The sequence below is a fragment of the Antechinus flavipes genome, chromosome 3 (assembly GCF_016432865.1).
Source record: "Antechinus flavipes isolate AdamAnt ecotype Samford, QLD, Australia chromosome 3, AdamAnt_v2, whole genome shotgun sequence".
Classification (NCBI taxonomy): Eukaryota; Metazoa; Chordata; class Mammalia; order Dasyuromorphia; family Dasyuridae; genus Antechinus; species Antechinus flavipes.
In genome coordinates, this window is record NC_067400.1 from 89206366 (window position 1) to 89233784 (window position 27419).

General features: G+C 33.4%; 1 protein-coding gene across 1 annotated transcript in view; it reads right to left on the reverse strand.

The window, feature by feature from the left end:
- The window catches only part of DGKH (diacylglycerol kinase eta), a 220383-nt gene that overhangs the window by 77609 nt on the left and 115355 nt on the right, over nt 1-27419 (reverse strand). Inside the window, exons 5-6 of the mRNA XM_051983870.1 lie at nt 9581-9685; nt 9159-9291 (exon numbers count right to left, since the gene is read on the reverse strand). Of these exons, the coding sequence (XP_051839830.1) occupies nt 9159-9291; nt 9581-9685 (238 nt within the window). The remainder of the gene's footprint in view (nt 1-9158; nt 9292-9580; nt 9686-27419) is intronic.

The window sequence follows — 27419 nt, forward strand, 5'->3', positions numbered from 1 at the left end:
GGAGATGATCAATACAGGGAAGACATTATTAGCATAAAGGGGAAATCAGAGTCGAGATCCATTGGTTCAGACTAAGTACTCAATCCTCAGGAGTACTGGCACAAAAAAAGCCAACTATAATATATTAACATGTGAAAGTACAGTAAGAAAGGTACAAATTGTTACAGAACTTTAAAGGCTGGGGAAAGGGAATAATGTATTGTAAATAGTTGCTTGCTTGTGAACTCTCCCACTACTAGTGGTTCTCAAAGTCTGGTCCAGAGCATCCTGGGAATCTCTGAAATCCTTTCAGAGAGTCTACAAATTCATAATTAGTTTTTATTTTTAATGTGATCAATATCTATAACTATAAACCACATAAACAAAAACTCTTTGGACAGATCCTCAATCATTTTTAATAGGATAAAGATATTGAGAACAAAAGTTTGAGGACCACTGCACTAGACTGTAAGCTCCTTAAAAGCAAGGACTGTCTTTTATCTTTCTTTATATCCCCAGTGCTTAAGAAATGTTTGTTTGGCACTTGAGTTTAAACTTGAAGGCAGTTGTATTAATAAAAGCATAGAGATACGTGGCAGGTTCAGAAAACCACAAGGAGGTGTTTGCAGTGTCTGAAGAAGAATAATGAAAAATTAAACTGGAAAGAGATGTTGGAAGTGAATCAGTGAGGGATGATTTCAAGACACAACAAAACAATCTTCTGGCTACGGAAGCATTTATTAAGTACTTTTGTCAAGAACTGTATTAAGTGCTTTGCAAATATCTCATTTGATCTTTACTACAACCCTAGGAGGTAGATACTATTATTACTCACATAAGTTAAGAAAACTAGGGCAGACAGAGCTTGAATCACTTGCTCAGAGTCACAAAGTTACTAAGTTCCTGAAGCTAAATTTGAATTCAGATCTTCAGGACTAGCACTCTTTCCATTTTGCCACCTAAGGCCTACAGATGGCTACAGGGTTGGTTCAGACAGTCCAACAATACTATCTATAACAAAAAATAAATAACTAGCCATAAAATATCTGTATTTGAATATACATAACAGTAACGGAGGGATATTTATCCTTCTAAGCAGTCACCATCATTCTTCTTATCATCATCATAACTTTAGGCAATTAAAGGAGAAGCAAGTTTAATAAATTATTATCAGTTCACAAAGTTAAGGAATTCTATAAATACTTAAAAAATAAACTTGGGTATTTTTTTGGGGGGAGGGAATCTAAATCTGTGATTTCAAGAAAATAGGGAACTCTTTATTCCTATATCTATAGAAAAACTATGCACTGTAACATCATTTTAGAGAACTGCCCAAGACAGTAATATTGTTAATAATTTTCATTGTTAGGATACTTCAGAAGATGATTTTTGTTTCTAGCCTCTTACCTATAAAAATATTTTTAAGCTACTATCAGAATGACAGCTACACAACAATCATCTTCCTCTATCTAAAACAGGAATACAAAGATCAAACGATTGGAGAATAAGTCAAGATCTTTTGAAAAGTGTATGAACCATAATCAGATAACATTAAAACAAATGAATGAATGAATAAAAGGATATTAAAGTTTCTGCTCTGATTTCTAATTACATTTTTCTTTTATGTTCAGAAGAAATTCCTATTACATGTTGCTATTTCACGGAGCAGTCCAGTTTTTTAAATACTGGAAATTTTTTACTTTTAGCATAATGTGATATATTCTGGAAAATATACTACACAACTCAGTATTTTTGAATAATTCTGTACAACTTTTACCATCTAACCTATACATTTTATGCAGAAAACAAATATCTTAATTTTTAGATATGTGTATAAAGCAATACTACCCTAAGTATGCTCAGTTTTGAGCAGATTAGAAAAAGAATGAAAGATGGTGAAAAGTGACATATAGGACTACTCTATTATTACAATGATTTCCATCTAGGATTTCTATGTATAGAAATTGAAGTTGTAGGTTATATATACAAAGCAATTCAATAACAAATATATAGGTAATAGTCCCTAGTCTCTGAAGTGCCCAGGCGAGAGAAAAACAGGGCAGCCAAAATAATGAAGTTTTAAGAGCATTTATTGCTAACTAGCGACTGAACCCCAACACCAACACTGGAGGGGTCAGTAATGAGTGGCCTCGGGGCCATATATTTACAGAAAGAAGAGAGAGACATCAAAATGTTTCTTGATACATTTGTCATAATAAAGGAATTTCTATTCTAAACAGAAGGCAAAAAAAAGTTATCACTCTAAGGGGGTCATTCTCAGGCAGCAGCAAGCAGTATTTCTTTAAACTTATCAGGTTGTCAAGGTCTCGAGACTCTCAGGACAGTATATCTGGGTTGTTAAAAATACCATCTGCATTAGGGAGTGAAGAAATAGTAATAAACTTCTAACTACAAAAATTTAGGAGTATGTTTCTCACGGTCCTATTTGGGGTGCTTTTCCACTTCATCTCTAATATTCCACTCAAAAGGCTCTAAAAGATAACAAGGGACATAGCCTCAATGCTTTCATCATTTAACATACAGATTATTAAAACCAAGCCGGTTTTTGCAAAAAGAAAGTATCTCATGATAATAGTACATGATCTAAAAACTGAAGGAAGAATAGTACTTTATTAGCTGTGGGTAGCATCCGATTATATTGTTATTGGCTGTTAAATGAAATTTTAAAAGCAAATTAATTAAATTTGCTAAAATATTTCTTCCAACTTTTAGAAGTATTTCTTCTTTTTAAAAATATATTTATTTACTTTGTTAAACATTTCCCAATTACATATAAACAAATATTTAACATTAATTTTTTTTAAATTCTGAATTCTAAATTCTCCTCTTTCTAGCCCCTCTCCTACCCCTTGGGAAGGCAAGCAATATTATAATGATTATACACTTCTTTCTCTGGAAGTGGAAAGCATTTTTCATGATAAGTCTTTAGGAACTGTCTTAGATCATTGTCTCGATCAGAGTAGCTAACTCAGTTTATCATCATGACAATATTGATGTTCCTTTTACAAGGTTCTCCTAGTTCTGGTCCCTTTACATAGGTTTCTAGAAGATTTCCCAGGCTTTCTGTGAAACCATCTTGTTCATCATTTTTTATAATATAATAAATATATAAATATAATATAATGTAATATAATATATAATAAATAAATATAATAATATTCTATCACAATCATACACTACAATGTGTTCAGCTTTTCCCCAATTAACGAGCAAGTCAATTTGCCTCTTCCCTCCTCCCAATATATACATTAAAAAAAAAAAATAAACATATAAAATTCTTCAGAAGACCTGAAATTAGATGAATAAACAATCTGCAGGTGATCCTTGACACAAAAATTCTCTTTGTCATCATTAAGCTTTAGATTATGATAACGCTATTATGAGATAATAATAATTCAAGGAGGACCCAAAGTAAAAAAAAAAAAAATGTTAATTTCCAAAGATCCCATAAATCAAGGACACCTTGTGAGTAATGCTACCTTGATACACTCAAAAGGTAAACTTCAGTGTCTTGTAGGGTTTCATGAAATTTCCTAAGTGTCCAAGAATACTAATAAGCAATATGTCACAGTTTCTAAAATGAGACCAGAAAAACAATTAAGGAAGTAACTTGATTGCAAATGCTTCAAAAAACAGTTCCAATGTGGGCCACTAAGAGGGGCAGTGGATAGAGCACCAGCCCTGAAGTCAGGAAGACCTGAGTTCAAATTTGACCTCAGATACTTAACACTTCCTAATTGTGTGACCCAGGCAAGTCACTTAACCCCAATTGCCTCAGGAAAAAAAAAGTTCCAATGATTGATCAAGTAAAGAAAACTCCTTTGTTTATAGGATATAATTTTTTACTGAATGAAGGTTCTAGGTATCCTGCTTGAGTAGGGCCATAATTTCCTTGTTTTATTATTAAATGTCTAAGCAATTATATAATCAGTTTATTTCAAGCTTATTTTTCTCCAAATAATGTAAGTAGCTTAACAGAATTCACAGGACAAAATTCATCAATAGAGTATCCTATTTATTCTAGTCAAAACATTTTCTTTAGTTTGGGAAGTGAGAAAGGGCAATAAGACCTTTGATCCAGATTGAAATAAATTATTCATCTCCTAGAAAGTGCACTGACTTTTTTAGACTGGTAAATAAACTTAAATTACACGTTTAATAAATAAAGTAACAATTTTTTTAAATCCTACAAATTTGGAAGACTTGATATGCCTTCCCCAAATCTGTTTTGAAAGTAATCAGACCCATAATGCAACTTGAGGGTACAAAACTTCACAAATTTTATCGTTTATAACCTGAGTCTGCTTATAAATTCCCACATGTAATAATAAATCACTTGACGGGAAGATCTATGGTAATGTTGGATTGCAGGCTGCAGTCCATAATTTAAAACCACTCATCTAATGATTAAAATCAAGAGTCTATTACTGTATAATGACTCAATTATAAGGCACCATCTATTATAGACTACTTGAGATAATTTTGTCTTCTAGGTCAACAATAAAAAGGGCTATAGCATGCTTATAAGAAGGAAAGTCAGCATAGTGTAATGAATAGAAGGCTAGGTTGGGATCAAAAAGCAGAGCTCATTTTCTACTCTCTAACTATCTGTAGCCACAGGAAATTCACTTAGAATTTTCTTAGTCTCAGTTTCCTCATTTGCAAAATGAGGTTAATGATATCATAGTACTTATATCTCAAAGTTGTTGTGAGTTTCAAATGAGATAAATATATAAAGGATGTAGCAAACATTAAATCATTATTGTTATTATTATTATTATTATTGTTACTAATGTCATGGACAATTAAATTTAAAATTCAATGTCTCTAAAAAAATTGATTTTATTTAACCATTTTTAATGAATGTTATTCTCAGTATAACAAAATGAACTTGTGTTCAAGTCCCAACTCAGATGCTTACTAACTATATCACCCTGGTCAAGTCACTTAATCTATTTAAATCTTAAGTTTCCTCCATTATAAAATGGACATAATGATAGTGGCTACTTCATAATGTCATTGTAACTATAAAGTAAGAAAATACATGTACAATTCTTTTGTAAACTTCAATGAAGTTTGTAATTTGATCTATTATTATAATTCCAATTCATCAGTCAAGTAATAAGCCAAAATCATATCAATAAAAACATTAACAAGGTTAATTTAGTTTTACTGTTATACCAATCCAAATTTCAAAGGAATATTTTACAACACTAGATAAATAACAACAAAATTAATCTAGAGAAACAAAGATCTAGAATATCTAGGAAAATGAATATGAAACAATAGTCATAAAAACCATCATCGATGTACACTGACATTGTGCAAGATACATCAATGGAATAAATTAGCTAAGGGAGAATAACAAACAATGGAACTCAATAAACCAGTGTTTTATAAAGTAGAAAACAAATTATTTGGGCAAGAATTCAGTATTTGATTTTTTTTTAATTTCTAGAAAATTGGAAAGCAGTTTGGCAGAAATTTATCTTAGACCAATATCCCAATAAATTCTAAATGGATATCTTATCTTAGTACTAAAGATCATAATATTTTTTAAAATTGAAAGACATGTCATAGAGAACCTTTTCATAGCTATTCGTACTCATAATGAAACAAGAAGTTAGATGGTTGACTTCCAGTTACCTGAAATTGAAAAACTTCTGAACAAAATAAATTAATGAACCTAGCAGGAGAAGGGAGAATCTCTGTATCACATTTCTCATATAAGAGTATGGTAAGTAAGATATATAAACTACAACATGTATCTGTATATATACACATGTGCTTATGTATGTATGTATTTCCGATAGCCAAGTGGTCAAACAAAAGATAGAACAAATAGTTCTCAAAAGAATTATAAACTATTGGGGCAGCAGTGGATAGAGCACCAGCCCTGAAGTCAGGAGGACTATACTTCCTATTTGCCCTGGTGATTTGGAACACCATGTATGAGGTATGGGCTAAGGATGCTGCTAAGGAGCCCTGAAATAGAGTAGGCTGATGGTAGATTCCTCCTCCCCAAGCTCATTGGCAGCCTGAGCATGCTGCTGCTGGACATCATCCTCTTAATTCAGTTCCTCATCTATAGAATGTGATGCTTCTTCCTTGGGACAGAGCCTGTGTGTCAAGGGCAAGTCAAAGATGTCCAAAAGATGGAGAGGAATTTGGAAGGGAAATGGTGCTGCTGCCTACCCACTAGTATTTAAGTACTAAGAAGGGAGCTTGGGATGGGAAGAAGTAGAGAAACCCTCCTGCCTTCAGCTGCTTTACTTGACTGAGTCTTCTGCTCTCAGATCTCTGAAAGTTTCTCTGAGTCTATTCTCCCCTCTCCTCCTCCAAAAATCATATCACTGGCCCCCAACTGAAGGCTTCCAGACAGAGCAGGATGGCGAGGAATTTGTGGTGGAAGAATTACGCTCTTTTCCAACGAGGAACACCTAGTTCAGAGGGAATAGTGGAAAACAGCACTGGATAAGTAGAATTGAATTATGTTCGTCCAGACAGAATTTAAACTTGATTTTGTAGTCAGTAAAAAAAAGTCAAGAGAGTGAAATGATAGATGTTATGAAGTAATATGGCAGAAATATTCAGAATGAGTGAGTCAGTGAATGAGAAAAAGCGGAGATCCTATAATTTGTAGAAGTGTCCCTTTTCCTCAAAAATAAGTCACTGTTTTCAGCTTTCAGTTATACAAATCTTTTAACTTAAATTAGGGATAAGGGAAAGATAGAGCTGTGTTTTCATTAGTTTAGGAAATTCCTTTATGAAAAAAAATTCTTTCTTGGGAAAAAAAAAGTCACTTTATAGTGTATATATAGTATGTATAAGACTTTATAGTCTTAGAATATACCCTCAGGCCATCCCTCAGCAGGGTTGTATCCACTTCCCTCACTTCCCCAGGTTCGTCGACCCTTAGTCCCCTAGGAACCAGCACAACTTGACTAACAACTTCTCCTTCCCTTATATTTTACCCAGCACCGAACTTTCTAGTAAAATCCTTCCAAGTGAACAGTCAAAAATAAGTATCTCCATATATACAAATATATGTGTAGTCGCACTTTTTGTGATGCAAAGAATTGGAAACAAAATGTATGCATATTGATTGGGGGGATAGTTAAAACAAATGATGGTATGTAATTTTTATTAGAATATTATCATGCTATAAGAAAGAATGAAAATGAAGAATATATAAAGTCATAGAAAGAGTTATATAATCTGATGCAGGGTGAGAAAATCAAAGCAAAAAAAGAAAATATACACAGTGATTTTTATTGAGTCATTTCAGTCATGTCTAACTCTTCCTGACCCTATTTGGTATTTTCTTGGCAAAAATACTAAAATAGTTTATCAGAAGTTTCCTCCATAGCTCATTTTACAGCTGGAGAAACTGAGACAAGAGTTAACTTGCAGAGTCATATAGCTAACAAATGTCTGAGGTTGGATTTGAACTCAGGAAGATGAAATTTTCTGACTCCAGACCCAGTACTTTATCCACTGTACCATCTAGTTGTCCCTATACAATAACTATAACAATGAAAATGAAAAGAATCACAAGTCACTCCAAAAATAAATATTGCAAGTTAACAAAAAAGAAACATGTATCTAAAGAAGAGAAATGAGAAGATATCCATCCCCACCTCACTCTTTTGCAAAGATGGGAGATAATGACTGTGGCACAGTTCTCTGTGAGAAAAGATGAAGAAAGGATATTGGCAGAAATGCTATTATTATTTTTTAAAAGATAAAAATGTATTTTTTAAAAGAAAAATAGGCCAAAGATTTTAAAATTTTTAAAGGATTAAAGGAAAGGAAAGATTCATATAGTTAAATATAAATTTTAAAAGAGTTAACACTGTTCTGAACTATAAATAATATCTAAAAAATAATAAACAAATGACCAATAAAAGAAGATAGTTCTTCTCAAATAGTTCCATAAAAATAGCCATTAAGAAAATTCTCCAAATAACTACTAAAGAATTGCAAATTAAAACAATTCTGAAGTTCTACCTCACATCCATCAGATTGTCAAAGCTGACAAAAATGATAAATATTGAAGAAATTAATGGGAAAACAGGCACATTGATTCATTGTTAGTAGAACTGTGAATTGGCCCAACTGTTTTGGAAAGCAATTTGAAATCCTGTACAAAAAGATACTAAACTATGCATGCCCTCTGACCCAAGAATAATAAATGTTTCTGACTAATTTATTGATCAAATACTATTGTCTATACCCTAAAGAGAACAAAGAAAGAGGGAAAATTCCTATAGGTACAAAAATATTTATAGACGTTCTTTTTTGTGAGGGCTAAAAAAATTCCTGAAAGTTAAGGAGATGCCCATCCATTAAAGAATGATTAAGCAAACTGAGACAAAAGATGGTTTCAAAGAGACATTGAAAGACCTGTATTAAATGATATCAAATGAAGTCAAAAGAACCAGAATAACAATTTTAAATATAACATTGATACTGTAAAATTAATCAATTTTAAAAGATTTTGATTAAATTATCAATTACAATTCCAGAGATTAGCAAAGAAGAATGCTGCATATCACATGACAGAGAAATGAAGAACTAATATATAAAATAAGAACTACATTATCAGACATAAACAATATGAGAATTTGTTTTGCTTGATTAAAGTAATGGCAGACTGGCTTTCTCTCTCCTTCTTTTTCTCCTTCCAGAGGAAAAGAGAAAAAAAAAAAAGAAAGCTTCATAATTGAAACAATTAGAAATCTGGGCATATGTATATATTTAAAAACAAAATGTTGCTAAAAATTGGAAGGCAGAAGATTTGCTCAAAAGAAGCTGCCAGTAATTTTGGAGGATCAATGCTTCACCCTATTTTGGCTTACATTTCTTACACATTGGTCTTTTCCAGTTTTATCACATCTTCCTTTAATACAAATAAATTTCAAAGTTGTTCCTAAGTGTAGAACACAACTTGATACTAAAATAAACTCTAACCACTAAAGTCAATATTTTATAAAAGCTATGGCAGTCTCTACCTTCTCCTCTACCCATATGGAATGTTTTTTCTGTCATTAATAGTTTTTTGTTTATTTTAAAGGAGGTAGAAGCTCTTGCATTTTATTCTTACATCTTCAGGACACAATGAAGTGAGAGAAAAAGCCACTGACTGAATATATTACCTTCACAAGACAGGCCATGGGAAGTAACGCCAGAAAGACTCTCTCGGCACACGTTACAAAAGGTAGGTCGAGCATGGGAGCAGGCATACCAGTTATGCATCCCTGAGAAATGTTCCACATTAAACTGTGCCGCCTAATAAAGGAAAAGTTAAGACAAATTTGCAAGTACCAAATGTGACTATTAATATAATTAGGAGATATGTATATATTGAAAAAAATACAAAAGAAAATGAAAATGAAAAGTGAGATATAAAAATTATAGTACTTTCACTTAAATTATATATAATATACATATATATATATATATATACACAAAATATAGAAATACCCTATCTATATGTATTTATTTTAGTCTAACAGAACTCTGGTGATTGTTGATTTTGGAACAGCAACATGATACAGTGAAAAGGATTTTATTTTACCTCATAAAGTTCCCTTGACTGTACAGACTTCAGTAAACTAATCCAGTCTTCCATCTCCTTTCTGTTTTCAGCACACAATACCAATCTCCTGAATGGAGTGATTATCTGAAAGAGATTTCTCAATTTAATGATTCCAAATAACAAAAAAGAAATTATAACATCTGCCAAAGCAATTCCATTGCCTACCTTTTTTTCCATTCCTTAGTGATGAAAACAAAATGCACTCTATAAACATATATAAAATTTATCTTGAACCATAATGCAATGTTTAAAATATAAAGCTTTTATCTAGGGGGGAAATTACCTTCATTCTTGATCTTTAAGAGTCTCTCTTTGTTATTTACATTATTACTTATCATATTTTTATATGATCTAGTCAAAGTGAAAAGCAAAGAAAAAAATCTTGTTTCTTTATAAGGATACATCAAATAAATTTCAAAACAATACTAAATCTTTCCAAAGAATTATATTATGAATGCCTCAAGAATAAATTGTAATAAAGGGGGGAAAAACAGGTACATCAAGTCTGTTTAGTACTTCATTTCTATTGAATTTACTATACCAGTAAGCATTTGGTTTGTAATGAAATAGTATTATTAAGTAGCAATATTATATGTGGAGTCTACTGACTTGAATTTTAAGCATAGGTTTAACTTAATGGAATTTAAAGCCCTGGAGGTCAAGTGAGGAGCATGCAAAAGAAATGGGAAAAAGAAGGCTCTTTCAGCTACTTTGAGTTTAAAAAAAAAAAAAGACACTTTATTTTCCAAATTACTATCTAATACCATACATTTTTCTTGGTTCACTAATATAAAGCAAACAAACCACATTAAGAAATGTCAGACTTTCTTTATGTTATGACAGCATGTGCAACTTTGTAAAGAATCCAGATTCCTGAACACTAAACTTCACTTAGAAATCAAAATTAATCTATTTCTGATACAAGATCACGGAAAATAGTTAAAATGGGCAAAAAATCACAATCTAGAATACAAATTGCTTCTAAAATCAACTAAAATCAAAAGCACATCAATTTAAATGAGCATTTATTATATCTTCATTCAAAAAATCTCTCCATAGCATTATATATTTATTCCATATTACATGCCTTAGCTTGATTCCACAAAACAAAAACTAAACATTTTAAATGATTTTTTCTTTCCATTAATTCATGATAGGAGAAACACCAAACCAAAAATAATAGTCATAAAAATATATATTTGTGTGTGAGAGAAAAACAGAGAGAGAGAGAGAGAGAGAGAGAGATCCAATCAGTCTTAGCCACTCACCCAGTCACTGCCAGACTTTCTCTGCTGTTGATTTGAGCTCTGCAGTACCTCATTAAGTTCAGTTGCACTTTAATATATCTGCCCAAACTGTCAAGTGCAGCAGGCTACCAGTCACATGGGCAAGTAGTTCAAACCTTTCAGCTTTGGGGATTTTTTTTTTAACTGCATATGGAATTGAAAGGCATTTCACTTAGTTCTTTCCTTCAGTTTTCTACTACTCTCTTTTGATAGAGCTCATTAACAGTTGGTCTCTCCTCTTCCTGAATAAATAGTTAATGCAAAAAGCAATGCTTCTCTCATTACTTAGAAGCCAAATGGATGCTTTATTACTTGAAAATGTTTTTTTTTTTTTTTTTTCCCTAGGACAGCTCATCAAATGAAACAGAGAGAAGCCAGTAAATCATAATACACTCCTGGCTCCAGGAGCCAGCAGAGTGCTCCAGAAATCTCTAGGCTTTACTGAACTTACTGATATTACCAGAACAAATACTTCCAAAAGCATGTATTTCTCTTTATGACAGCACTACAAGAATTCCCTTTGTTATATATCAAGAAAAAAATTCATCTTACAAATAAACTACAGTATTTGTTTTTTTTCTCAACTTTTGAATTTTAATGGTAGAGTTCTATCTAAAGTACAATGAACGAATAAAGTTTTAATTAATTTTAATCCCTTATTTCCTAAAAGCCAGCCATTTTTAATAGGCAAAAAGATTATATAAGGAGAAAATGTAATTTTCTTGAATTTTTTTTAAATTGACTCTATACAAATGCCTCAAGTCAATCAATCAACAGGTGTTTATTAGGCATCTACTATGTGTCAGGCACTATATACCATGTGCTGGAGAAATAAATACAAAAAATGAAATTATTCCTTTTCTTCAGGAGTTTATATTCTAATGATATCAAATGTTCAAGTATTTTTCAGTAATAACATGATTACATATGGTTATAAGGTCGTTGTTGTTTGGCTTTTGTTCTCAAAAAGGACCATGACATGGAAGCAAATTGGATTTAAGTGAGAAAGGGCTGGGCAAGGTCACCTGCCTCACTTTCTCTTCCAGAGCCATCTGGGTCCAGTGGCAAGATATAGATCAATGAAGATGATCCTGGATGACATGGGAGACCTTGGTCTTTTTAAGCTAAATTTTTCAACAGGTCTCAGTGTGACTGAGGCTGTCTCCATTCAGTGATTAAGCTAGGTAGCAATTGAGGCAAAAAAATCTCCTTTTTCACATAGGCCAAAAAAAAAAAAAAAAAAAAAAAAATCTAAATAAATAAATAAATCTAGGAGGGGAAGATCTTCATGGTGTTTGGCCAAAGGAGAAAAAATTACTACTCACATTCAATCTGAGTCTGTCAGACCCAAACAATGACCAAATGGGGCTTGGTCTAGGACCTGTTGGTGGCCAGTAAGAATCAGATTAGTTTTACTTTAAGGTCTGGTCCTTAAGAAAATTATCTAACTGCTAATCCCCAAGATACTTTGTGAGGGTTGCATATGTATATAAACTTCATATTCTCGTGAAATAAAACGGAATTTAGTTGGCTCATTTTAAAATCAATCCTTGTAAAATTAGTGATATATAAAAGACAAAACAACTTTTCTGCATATAAAAGTAAATATTATAAAGTTGAAGGCAGTTCCTGCATTATGCACACTAGACAAATCAATGTTTTGCCTTTACAAAGTACTACCCAGCAAGAAGAAATATCCTTCATTCCCTGCTGCTACTTACTTTTGGAATTTCTTGTCATTTCCTCTCTTCCCCTTTCTTAGTATGCTAAAGGGGTTCATTACCTCTATCTATCTCCACTCCTAACCAGATAGCAATTTTTTTTCACCTTCTTTCATACTAGATCCAGAGTGGAGCCTGTGGTGGCAAGGGATGAGGACAGTAGTGAATGAGAAAGGAAAGAAGAGGGTCCCACTGTACCCTCACTTATCCCAGAAACATCCCAGTTACCAGTTAACTCTCCAAATAACCGCCATCCAAAGGCCTGGCCTTCACTTCAGAGTTCAAGACCAATTCAAAGGAAGGAAAGTCTAGGAGAACCAGAATATGATTTTCCTCTGAAATGTAGAATCTTATTTTCAGCCTCATGTATAGATCATTTAGTATCTATATGTGACTTTTTTCTTATGCACCCTTCCCAAAGTCAAAAGTGGAAAAAAAAAAAGTAAAGGGAAAAGACTTAGAAGGAAGCTTTATTTATTTCTTTTTGGTTTTCCTTTTATTAGTACCAAAGGTCAGTATAAAATTAAAACCCCTAGGAAATATTGAAAGAGCTGTATCCATGACCAAAAGGGAGGGGAGAAACCCTGATAAGAAGCAGTGGTAATAGACAAAAAAGATGGCTAGTGATTAATATCAAGTGAGATATAAGGAGTTCTTATCTCCAGCACCCTAAATGCCCTCTGTCACTCCCTTCACCTCCCCAAATCCTCAAAACCCTTAAGAGCTACCCTTTTGAAGTCCTTGCCACAATGGCTGGAGGGTTGGGAAAGTTTCCAATCCCAGGGCCCACTGAGTGGAAGAAAAGGGGGGAAAAGGAAAGTCCCACTTCCCCTGAGTGATTCTGACTGTCTCAAGTCAAAATTTGGAATGCATTGTCCCATAGAAACCTCATTACACAGGTGATAAGATTATACAAAATTGTTGGTGCAGTTGATTATCAGTTAATTATCTGCAGATGAGCCTGTGAACTAAATCATCAGTCTCTGGGGAAAAGACTTTTAATTTCCCAACAACTAACCACAAACAATTTGTTGGTAAGTTAAAGGTTAGCTTTTATTCTGTTTTTAGGATCAATATAATAGTATCTCAGTTAAATTCCCTGAGAAGAAAACTCTTTTTTTTTTCCAAAGTCAGTCTTACTTAAAAAAGAAAAAATATCCAGCATTAAATTATACAAAGGAAGGCTACCTATGTTCATAGATGGGACAAAAACGCAATACATAGCCTTTGTTTGTCCCACATGAACACATGGCAAAAAAAACAAACCCAAACAATGAATTTGTCTTCTGTTCTTACTATTTTCTTTACCCACCTCAGTGTAGATTCCAACTTTTTCATCTATCTCCCAGCATCTCTTCCCACAATTTCACCCCAAGCAAAACCAGTCGAGAGCAAATAAGAACTCACTAATGTTGTTGGCAGATTGATTACATGTGAAGTGTTAAACTAGTCAACACATTCTTATTAAGTACCTACTACGTGCCAGGCACTGGGGCAGTTAAGTGGCACAATAGACAGAGTGCTGGATCTGAAGTAAAGAAGATTCATGTCTCTGAATTCAAATCAAGCCTCAGACAAGCTGTGTGATCCCGGGCAAGTCATTTAATCTCATTTGCCTCAGTTTCCTCATCTGTAAAATGAGTCAGAGGAAGAAATACTAAAGCACTCCAATATTTTTGCCAAGAAAACCCCATATGAGGGGTCACAAAGAATCAAGGTTATATAGAAAAATGACTGAATAACGTTATGTGTCAGACACTCAGCTAAGTGTTGAAGATAAAAAGAAAGTCAGAAAACAGTTCTTGTTCTCAAGGAGCTCACAATCTAATACACAAAACAATAAGCAAAAAAATCATGTTCAGATACCTTGGAGATAATCTCGGAAGGAAAGCGTAGGTTTAGGGGGCGATGAAAAGGCTTCTTGTAAAAAGTTGGGTTTTAGTTGGGACTTGAAGAGAGTCAAGGAATCCAGAAGATAGAGATGGGGCAGAAGAGCACTCTGGGAATACCCAGTCAGTATCCTTCTGTTCAAGGAAGGGCACAGCAGACTTAGGGATGAGTAAAGATGAGGACTGGCAAGGATTTAAAAGGAAAATGGAAGCTTTTCTTTCTATTGGAACATGGAAATTACAGGAAGCCCCTAGAGTTTATTAAATAAATGTGTGTGGTGGTGCTAGGAATGAAGAAAGAGTTTTTTCCTCTGTTAAAAGAATTTTATTTTTGGAGGAATTAAAGAAATTAATCTCTCCTTAGCTGGCTCCAAGGCAATCACAGGATCACAAATTTAGGATTTGGAGTGAAAACCCATCCAAAGAGATAACCATAAAACAAGGTCACTCCATTTTCTAAGTTTTTTAAAAGACTACTTGAGTCCTATTTCTGGGAGATATTGACAGTGGAAAAAAGTGTCAGTGTGTGTGTTTTTTTTAACAGGGCCAAGGACCCCTTTTAATCTAGCAACCAGCCTGTCTGACTAATGGTGGTTCCTTCCCTCCTGACTTCCTGTTCATTTCAACAAATACTTAAGAGATTTAAATACTGACAACTGGTTAGGTACTGTGTGCTAAAGCAAGAAAGAGATAAAATAAATCCATTCTATTTTGAAGATGTTTAAATATACAATTTCTATTTTAATCATAGTTAAAGGTTTTGTATGTATCCTAATCTTTTAACCCAAACCATTCCTACCTCTCATCCCCCACAAAAAAAAAAAAACTTCCTGTGTGCTTACATATCTGACATAATTTTAATTTATAATTTGATGATTTTTTTCATTTTGCAATCCTATTCATATCTGATACTTTGGAACACACACACACACACACACACACACACACACACACACACACACACCCTTCCTAAAATAGAAGAAAAGGAGAAACACTTATTAAAAAGCTGCTATGTACCAGGAACTGAGTTAAATGTTTTATAAAGATTATTTCATCTAATCTGTACAACCCTGGGAAGTTGGTGCTATTATAATGTTTATTTTATTATGTTGAGGAAACTGAGGCAGATGGAATTTAAATGACTTGCCCAGAATTATATAAGCTAGAAAGCTGAATTCTGAGGCTGAATTCAAACTTGAGTGTTCCTGACCCCAAGACCAATAGTCCCTTCATTGCACCATCTAGGGATATCCGTACCTCTGATTAAAGAAATTTCTGGCAAAGAAGCGCATCCCTGAAACGTAGTCTCTTTGTTATACTTTCACACTTTAAGTGCTACTAGTTTATATTAATTAATCTTATATTTTCAAGGTCTTCTTAGTCTGCTTAGTGTAAAATATGACAATACTACATAAAACAGGCGTGAAACAATCTGGCATGGCATATATATATATAATTCTATGCTAAAACAACACAATACTTAAGCTTCAAATGAACAGAAACAAAAGAACTTGGATATGAAACACTTAACTTGCGAAGGGAAGAATTCTAATTCCACATTGATTTTCTGTACAGAAACATAAAATCTCTATAAAATCTAGAAGTTTCTGATATGAAAACAGCAACTGACACACATAATTCCTGAAAAACCAAAAAAAATTGACTGACTTTCTTGAGGGATATTAGAGTAAGAGAGGAATTTAATTCAGGAAACCAGTCAATCAATTAGCAATTATTAAGCTCTTGTTATGTGCCAGCTATAGTGCTAAGCACTAGAAAATATGAATTTTACCAACAAAGTAGTTACTAATTTACAAATTACAAAAATAAAAATAATGACAATAAGCTAGATTTCTGAGGACTGCTACAAAGGGAAAAAAACTAATAAATTGGAAATAGTATAAGAAGAAATTTGTCATGTACTAGCCAAGTTCCTAAGGAAACAAAAATATTTTACTCAAAGGAATTCTTAGAAGATTCTGGGTCTGACCAGTACCAAGTGAAGTGGATAAATCAAAGCATATGACTGGAGAGAACAGTAAGAAGCTCAATTCTCTATCTGCAAGGAGTTCAAAGAACTAAAATATTAAAAACAGATAATTATCTAACATACCTTTGTTGTTCTCCAGTGAAGGAGAACCTTTGAAGCCTAGTAAAAAAATCAAAGGCTTAACAATTCCTACTGTAAAGGAAATTTTTTCTTATTTCTCTTATTTTCCTTATATATCTGACAGTGTAAGACTCATCTACTTCTGAATTTTTGTAAATCATCTTATTAATTTTATACTGTAATTAATAAAAAATAAGGGTTAATTATAATAGTCTAGCATTTATATAATGCTTTAAGGTTTGCAAAATGCTTTACAAATTTTATCCTCACAACAATGTAGGGAGATAGGTGTTATTATTATTAATCCAGTTTTGCAGATGAAGAAACATAGGGGGAAATTGAGTGATTTGCCTAAGATCATAAAGCTGGAATGTGTGTGAAGCCAGATTTTTAAAAATAATAATATTTATATAGTGCTTACTATGTACTAGGCATTATACTAAGTGCTTTGCAATTATTATCTCATTTAATCCTCAAAAGAATCCTAGGAAGTAAGTGCTGCTATAATCTCCATTTTACAGATGACTGTGTTTGAATCCAAATTTGAACTCAGGTCCCTGATTTCAAAAGCAGAATATTATCTGCTGTGCTACTGCCTAACTGTGATACAAAAAAAAATATGAAAGTTTTTGCCCTGAAGGAGCTTACATTCTATCAGTGATAACATGTATAGCTATAATTATATATGAGATACATTAAAAAGGTATAAGAGTTAAAACAAGAAAGGTCTCCTAAAGTCACCAACTAGAAGAATTAATAATCTCAAAAACTTGAACCTTTCCTCATAAAACCTATATCTCTACTCTTAGATTATTTTTTTTGTTTCTTTAATATTTTCTTATTTTTTTTTGAACTGAAGTCTACAACAAAATGCAAGACCACGATAAACTTCCAACACAAATTTGAAGAAATCTCCCTAATTGTAAAGGTTCTCCCACTTCCATATTTCACAAAATTTATGTTGTCATTTCCCTTCTTTCTGAGGAAATGATAAAAATTTCCCTAACATTTAGGAGATGTTAAGTCTGTCTTACAAAAACAGTAGCATAGGAATTCTTGATCAGTATAAAGCCCTATTTTTCCTCTGCCCTCCTAGACATTACAGAAATATCTTAGGGATCTCAGAATTCACCTAGCCTAACATACGACCTAAATCATGGCATACCATTTGGAGATAGTCACTCCTAATGGATAGCCACCTGGTATTCATTTAGGACCTGAAATTCTGAAGCAACATCGATAATGTTCTTTTTGCATGGCTTTCAGTGTTCATTTATTATGATTGATACAGAAATCAATGCTTACAAAAAGAAAAATAAGTGTCATTCCCTCAATTTCCAATTTTATGTTCTAGTGTTCTTCCCAAAATTGTACAACATGGATCCCATCATCCATATGATGGCCTTAAAATATTTGAAGACAACTATCACATTCCCTTTTTTCCCCCAATTCCTTTAACTTATCATTGTATGGAATGATTTCAAATCTTTGGGTCATTTTCTTCTGGACAAACTCCAGTTTGTCAATGCTTTTATTACAGTACTTGTTGATATAAATTAATTTGCATCCCAAACTGGAGTCTAGCCAATGCAAAGGACAATGTGGATATTTCCTTATTACATTGTATTAAACTTAACAAGCAGATATTAAGCATTTTGTATGTGTCAAGCATTACGCTAAGCACTGGAAATACAAAGTAAAAAATGAGTGCCCTTACCTTCAAAAAGATTATATTGTGCTGAAGCATTCAACACCTACACAGATAAATAAACACAAGAAGGACAAAAAACTGTGGAAATCAGGAAAGACCTCATGGAGGAAATGGCCTTTGAGATGATCGTTGAAAAAAAACTAAAGGCCCCCCAAAGTGGAAATAAGGAAGAAAAATATTCCAGGAATGTTGGACAGCTTGTGCAAAAGCATGGAAGAAGTTGAAATGTCATGAATAGGAAATGGCAAGTAGGTAGGTTTTAGGAAGTAGTCTGAAAATAAAAGGGAGAACTTGAATGTAAAGTACATCTGAAAGGGATCCTAAAATCAAAACACCAAGGAATATAGTGGCCAAATGCCAGAACCCTCAGGCAAAGGAAAAAATACTGCAAGCGGCTAGAAAAACCCAATTCAAGTATCAAGGAGCCACAATAAGGATCACCCAGGATCTGGCAGCATCCACATTAAAGGATCGAAGGGCCTGGAATATGATATTCCGAAAGGCTAAGGAACTTGGTATGCAACCAAAAATAACTTACCCAGCGAGATTGAGCATCTTTTTCCAGGGAAGAAGATGGTCATTCAACGAAATAAGCGAATTTCATCTATTTCTGATGAAAAAGCCAGAACTTAACAAAAAATTTGATCTACAAGCACAGAACTCAAGAGAAATCTAAAAAGGTAAAGATTAATCTTGGGAACTATATTTCGGCTGTAAAGATGTATAAAAAATACATGTATACCTTGTTCTAGAAACTAGTTGAGGAAAGGACATTGTACTAGAAAAAAGGGAAAGTGGGGGTACTACATTTCATGAAGAGGCAAAGAAAACCTAGTATATCTGAGAGAAAGAATGGAGAGGAATGAAAATAGTGAGTATTTTACTGCTTTCAGAATTGGCAGTAAGAGAAGAATTTTAGACATATTCAATCTATGGTGAAACTTCTCCCACCTCATTGAAAAGTGAGAAGGGAAAAGTGAAAAAGGAAGGAATAAGCTAAGTGGAAGGGAATACGGGAACTGGGAGGGAAAGGGGTAAGTTGGGGGGGGGGGAACTCTAAGGGGAGGGGAGGGATACTGAAAAAGGGAGGGCTGTGAGAAGCAAGGGGAGCTCACAAGCTTAATACTGGGAAGGGGGGTAAGGGAGGGGGTAAGGGAGTAAGAAGGGAGAAAAGCATAAACCGGGGTCAACAAGATGGCAAGTAATACAGAATTGGTCATTTTAACCATAAATGTGAACGGGGTAAACTCCTCTATAAAGAGGAAGCGGTTAGCAGAATGGATTAAAAGCCAGAATCCTACAATATGTTGTATACAGGAAACACACCTGAAGCGGGGTGATACATGCAGGTTAAAGGTAAAAGGTTGGAGCAAAATCTACTATGCTTCAGGTGAAGCCAAAAAAGCAGGGGTAGCCATCCTGATCTCAGATCAAGCTAAAGCAAAAATTGATCTAATCAAAAGAGATAAGGAAGGGCACTATATCTTGCTAAAGGGTAGAATGAATAATGAAGAAGTATCTATATTAAATATATATGCACCAAGTAGTGTAGCATCTAAATTCCTAAAAGAGAAATTAAGAGAGCTGCAAGAAGAAATAGACAGTAAAACTATAATAGTGGGAGATCTCAACCTTGCACTCTCAGAATTAGATAAATCAAACCACAAAATAAATAAGAAAGAAGTCAAAGAGATAAATAGAATACTAGAAAAATTAGATATGATAGATCTCTGGAGAAAATGTAATGGGGACAGAAAGGAGTACACCTTCTTTTCAGCAGTTCATGGAACTTATACAAAAATTGATCATATATTAGGACATAAAAACCTCAAACTCAAATGCAGTAAGGCAGAAATAGTGAATGCATCCTTTTCAGACCATGATGCATTGAAAATTACATTCAATAAAAAGCCACAGGAAAGTAGACCAAAAAATAATTGGAAACTAAATAATCTCATACTAAAGAATGATTGGGTGAAACAGCAAATTATAGACATAATTAATAACTTCATCCAAGAAAATGATAATAATGAGACATCATACCAAAATGTATGGGATGCAGCCAAAGCGGTAATAAGGGGAAATCTCATATCTCTAGAGGCCTATTTGTATAAAATAGAGAAAGAGAAGGTCAATGAATTGGGCTTGCAACTAAAAATGCTAGAAAAGGAACAAATTAAAAACCCCCAATCAAACACTAAACTTGAAATTCAAAAAATAAAAGGAGAGATCAATAAAATTGAAAGTAAAAAAACTATTGAATTGATTAATAAAACTAAGAGTTGGTTCTATGAAAAAACCAACAAAATAGACAAACCCTTAGTAAATCTGATTAAAAAAAGGAAAGAGGAAAATCAAATTGTTAGTCTTAAAAATGAAAAGGGAGAACTCACCACTAACGAAGAGGAAATTAGAGCAATAATTAGGAGTTACTTTGCCCAACTTTACGCCAATAAATTCGACAACTTAAATGAAATAGAAGAATACCTCCAAAAATATAGCTTACCTAAACTAACAGAGGAAGAAGTAAATATCCTAAACACTCCTATCTCAGAAAAAGAAATAGAACAAACTATCAATCAACTCCCTAAGAAAAAAACCCCAGGACCAGATGGATTTACATCTGAATTCTATCAAACATTTAAAGATCAATTAACTCCAATGCTAAATAAACTATTTGAAGAAGTAGGGATTGAAGGAGTCCTACCAAACTCCTTTTATGACACAGATATGGTACTGATACCTAAACCAGGTAGGCTGAAAACAGAGAAAGAAAATTATAGACCAATCTCCCTAATGAATATTGATGCTAAAATCTTAAATAAAATATTAGCAAAAAGATTACAGAAAATCATCCCCAGGATAATACACTATGACCAAGTAGGATTTATACCAGGAATGCAGGGCTGGTTCAATATTAGGAAAACTATTAACATAATTGACTATATCAACAACCAACCAAACAAAAACCATATGATCATTTCAATAGATGCAGAAAAAGCATTTGATAAAATCCAACAGCCATTCCTAATAAAAACACTTGAGAGCATAGGAATAAAAGGACTTTTCCTTAAAATAGTTAGGAGCATATATTTTAAACCTTCAGTAAGCATCATATGCAATGGGGAAAAACTGGAACCTTTCCCGGTAAGATCTGGAGTGAAGCAAGGTTGCCCACTATCACCATTATTATTCAATATTGTATTAGAAACACTGGCCTCTGCAATAAGAGTCGAGAAAGAGATTAAAGGAATTAGAGTAGGCAATGAGGAAACCAAACTATCACTCTTTGCAGATGATATGATGGTATACCTAGAAAACCCCAGAGATTCTACTAAAAAGCTATTAGAAATAATTCATAATTTTAGCAAAGTAGCAGGATACAAAATAAATCCCCATAAATCCTCAGCATTCTTATACACCACCAACAAAATCCAAGAGCAAGAGATACAAAGAGAAATTCCATTCAAAATAACTGTTGATAGCATAAAATATTTGGGAATCTACCTACCAAAGGAAAGTCAGGAATTATATGAGCAAAATTACAAAAAAGTTTTCACACAAATAAAGTCAGACTTAAATAATTGGAAAAATATTAAGTGCTCTTGGATAGGCCGAGCAAATATAATAAAGATGACAATACTCCCTAAACTAATCTATTTATTTAGTGCTATACCAATCAGACTTCCAAGAAAATATTTTAATGATTTAGAAAAAATAACAACAAAATTCATATGGAACAATAAAAAGTCGAGAATCTCAAGGGAATTAATGAAAAAAAAATCAAATGAAGGTGGTCTAGCTGTACCTGATCTAAAATTATATTATAAAGCAGCAGTCACCAAAACCATCTGGTATTGGCTTAGAAATAGATTAGTTGATCAGTGGAAAAGGTTAGGTTCACAAGACAGAATAGTCAACTATAGCAATCTAGTGTTTGACAAACCCAAAGATTCTAAATTTTGGGATAAGATTTCATTATTTGATAAAAACTGCTGGGATAACTGGAAATTAGTATGGCAGAAATTAGGCAAGGACCCACACTTAACACCACATACCAAGATAAGATCAAAATGGGTCCATGACCTAGGCATAAAGAACGAGATTATAAATAAATTAGAAGAACATAGGATAGTTTATCTCTCAGACTTGTGGAGGAGAAAGAAATTTGTGACCAAAGATGAACTAGAGACCATTACCAATCACAAAATAGAAAATTTTGATTATATCAAATTAAAAAGCCTTTGTACAAACAGAACGAATGCAAACAAGATTAGTAGGGAAGTAACTAACTGGGAAAACATCTTTACAATGAAAGGTTCTGATAAAGGCCTCATTTCCAAAATATATAGAGAACTGACTCAAATTTATAAAAAATCAAGCCATTCTCCAATTGATAAATGGTCAAAGGATATGAACAGACAATTTTCAGATGAAGAAATTGAAACTATTACCACTCACATGAAAGAGTGTTCCAAATCACTATTGATCAGAGAAATGCAAATTAAGACAACTCTGAGATATCACTACACTCCTGTCAGATTGGCTAAGATGACAGGAAAAAACAATGATGAATGTTGGAGGGGATGCGGGAAAACGGGGACATTGATGCATTGTTGGTGGAGTTGTGAACGAATCCAGCCATTCTGGAGAGCGATCTGGAATTATGCCCAAAAAGTTATCAAACTGTGCATACCCTTTGATCCAACAGTGTTTCTATTGGGCTTATACCCCAAAGAGATACTAAAAAAGGGAAGGGGACCTGTATGTGCCAAAATGTTTGTAGCAGCCCTGTTTGTAGTGGCTAGAAACTGGAAAATGAATGGATGCCCATCAATTGGAGAATGGCTGGGTAAATTGTGGTATATGAACGTTATGGAATATTATTGCTCTGTAAGGAATGACCAGCAGGATGAATACAGAGAGGCTTGGAGAGACCTACATGGACTGATGCTAAGTGAGATGAGCAGAACCAGGAGATCATTATACACTTCGACAACGATATTGTATGAGGATGTATTCTGATGGAAGTGGATTTCTCTGACAAAGAGACTTAACTGAGTTTCATTGGAGAAATGATGGACAGAAACAGCTACACCCAAAGAAGGAATACTGGGAAATGAATGTGAACTATTTGCAATTTTGATTTTCTTCCCGAGTTATTTTTACCTTCTGAATCCAATTCTCCCTGTGCAACAAGAGAACTGTTTGGTTCTGCAAATATGTATTGTATCTAGGATATACTGCAACATGTTTAGCATATATAGGACTGCTAGCCATCCTGGGGGGGGGGGGAGGAGGGAGGGAGGGGAAAAAACGAAACATAAGTGATTGCAAGGGATAATGTCGTGTAGAAATTATCCTGGCATGGATTCTGTCAATGCGAAGTTATTATTAAATAAAATAAAATTTATTATAAAAAAAAAAAAAAAAAAAAAAAAAAAAAAGAATGTAAAGTACATTAAATGTCTAAAAGAGGAGTCTATATTTATCTTAGAGGCAATAGGGAACCACTAATGCTTCTTGATCAGGGAATGACATAGAACTGTTCTTCAAGAATATAAATTCAGCAACTATATGGAGAATAGGAGGATAGGAGGATACAGAGAGGAGGGGCTGAATGCAGCCAGAACAATAAAAGATTATTATAAGTTGAGCTAATATAGTAAAAATGATAATTCTGCCTAAATTGGTCTACTTGTTCAGTGCCATACCAATCAAACTGCCAAAACATTATTTTAGAGAAGTAGAAAAAATAATAAAATTCTTCTGGTAGAACAAAAGGTCAAGAATATCAAGGCAATTAATGGGAAAAAATACAAAGTATAGTGGCTTAGCAATACCAAACCTAAAACTATATTATAAAATAGCAGTATCAAAATCATTTGGTACTGGCTAAAAAATAGAGTAGTTGATCAGTGGAATAGATTAGATTCACATGACACAATAAACAAAGCCTATAGCAATCTAGTACTTGATAAACCCCAAATTCCAGCTTCTGGAATAAGAACTCACTATATGACAAAAATTTCTAGGAAAACTGGAAAATAATATGTCAGAAATTGGTATACACCTACATCTCAAACCCCACATAAAAATAAGGTCAAAATGGATACATGATTTTAACATAAAGAATGATACCATAAAAAAATTAGGAGAATAAGGAATAATTTACCCATCGGATCTTTGGAGAAGGGAGGAATTTATGACCAAAGAAGAACTAGAGAACATTAAGAAAGGTAAAATGGATAATTTTGATCACATTAAATTTAAAAAGTTTTGCACAAACAAAACCAACAGAAATAAGATTAAAAGAGATGTACAAAGCTGGGGAAAAAATCTTTACAGCCAGTATTTCTGATAAAGACCTCATTTCTAAAACATATAAGGAACTGTGTCAAATTTATAAGAATATAAATCATTTCCCAATTGATAATCAAAGAATATTAATAGACAATTTTCAGATGACAAAATTAAAGCCATCTATAGTTTTATGAAAAAAAATGCTCTAAATCACTATTGATTATAGAAATGCAAATTAAAACAACTCTGAGATACCACCTCATACCTCTTCGATTGGCTAAGATGACAGGAAAGAATAATGATAAATGTTGGAGGGGATGCGGGAAAACACTAATGCATTGTTGGTGGAGTTGTGATATGATCTCACCATTCTGGAAAGCAATCTGGAACTATGCTTAAAGGGCTATAAAACTATGCATACCCTTTGACACAGCAGTGCTTTTACTGGGTCTATATCCCAAGGAAATCATGAAGGAGGGAAAAGGAAAAGGAAATGTTTCTAGCAGCATCTTCTTTTTATGTTAGCAAGGATTTGGAAAGTGAGTAGATGCCCATCATTTGGGGAATGGTGAATAAGTTGTAGTACATGAAGGTAATGGAATATTATTGTTCCATAAAAAATGATGAACGAGCTGATTATAGAAAGACCTGGAAAGATTTACATGAAATGATGCTGAGTGAAACAAGCAGAACCAGGAATACATTGTACACAATAATAGTGATGATCAACTATGAAAAACTTGGTTCTTATAAATGGTTCAGTGATCCAAAGCAATCCTATTAGACTTTGGACAGAAAATGCCATCTGCATCCAGAAAAATAACTAAGAAGACTGATTGTAAGTCAACACATGCTATGTTCATTTCTTTTTCTTTTTTCTACTTTTCTCATAGTTTTTCCCCTTTTCTCTACCAACAAGATTCATAAAGCAATGTGTGTTATATAAATAAAAAATATTTTTAAGTAACTATTACAATAATCTAGAAGAGAGGTGATTAGTGCTAAAGTGGCAAGATTTTGACAAAAATGGAAAATCCTTCACATAAGACTTATTATTAGCATAGTAAAGTTGTCCCTGAACTTTGCTAAGCAGGTAGTCCATTACCTAGACACAATGCAGCAGGGGACCAGGTCCATGGATCATAGGAAAGGGAGGGGAGAGAGAGCTCTAGTCGGTTCAGGGGCTGAGATGCAGAGCCAGGTCATTCTGCTTGGCAAATAATCAAGTTCTGCCCAATCTCTGACAATGCTTCCCTAAAAATATTTAAAGAATGTATAATTTTCAAAGGTCTATTTGAAACCATTTTGGCTCTTACCCACTGTTCACTGGCAATTATGGCTAATGGTCCTATTTGGCTACAGGTGATGATCTCTTGAAAGCCTTTCTGTCCTTTTTTCTTTTGGCTGACTGGCATTTTCCTGATTGGTGAATCATTGAAGCCAAACAGCTAGCTGATCTATGGCAGGGTTTCTGTAATGAAGACTTAGAAGTCCAACTCTCTTAGTATCACAAAACAGATCTTCAAAATAAAAAAAAATGAATTATCAGAAAGGTATTGGCAATGCTATTTAGTATTGTTCCCAACAATACATAAGCTAAGGGCTGCTATATGTATTGAATTTTAAATACTTTTTTTTTCTAGGTACAATTTGTTGTTGTTGTTTAATCCTTTCAGTCACATTCATCTCTTTCTGATCCCATTTGGGGTGTCCTTAGCAAAGATAATGAAGTGATTTGTATTTCCCTCTCCAGTTCATTTCACAATGAAGAAACTGAGGCTAACAGGATTAATTGACTTGCCCAGAGTCATATAGCTAATTATGTCTCAGAAAGAAGTCTTTCGGATTCCAGGATTCCATCCACTGAACCACCTACCTACCCCTCTAGGTAAAGTACTTATTTATAAATTCAAATGATAGAGGAAATGATGAATAAGCTAAACTTATTATAAATGACACCTTAATAATTACTTGAAAATGATGAAATGCTACACACTTGTAACAATAAGAAAATTTGCTAAAGATTTTCATGAGAATTCTTTGTGATTATATAATCCATCATCCGTTCCAAAAAAACTACTAATAGATATATATGCATCTACTCATAAGGTAGAAAACCCTTCCACCTTATTATATAATCCATTATGCCTTCCAAAAAAACTACTATTGGAGATAGAATGATGTAAACATAAGGTAGAAAAGCCTCCCACCTTGTAAGAATATCTTGATTACATATCAATATATCCATCTCCAAAAGTTACTTAATCTCCCTAACTTTAAAAAATACTACACCCAAATTATCCTACACATGTATCATTTCATTCTCCTTAGAATATGTTTGTGAATTAAATACAAACTGAACTGTATTATTACATATGGTAGATAAGGAAATAGAGAGGGTATAATGATCCAAATTATCCTACACAAGTATCATTTCATTCTCCTTAGAATATGTTTGTGAATTAAATACAAATTGAACTGTATTATTACATATGGTAGATAAGAAAATAGAGAGGGTATAGTGACTGCACTTTTATTGCCTTTGGTACAGGGAACACACAAGGGTTCTAGGTGCAAAACGTTTCCTAAAGCACTGAAAAGTCTTTAAATGACAACTGTCACAGAGTCAGTATATGTCAGGCAGCATTTGAACTCTAATCATTCTGACCAGCTCTCCATCCACTCTACCAAGCGGCCCCTTTAAATGAGGTGATAAAAATATCTAATATAATGGAATGGTGTCACAATACAGCAGGTGGGTCTTAAGATTCTCACGATTCTGTTAAAACTCTGCCTGT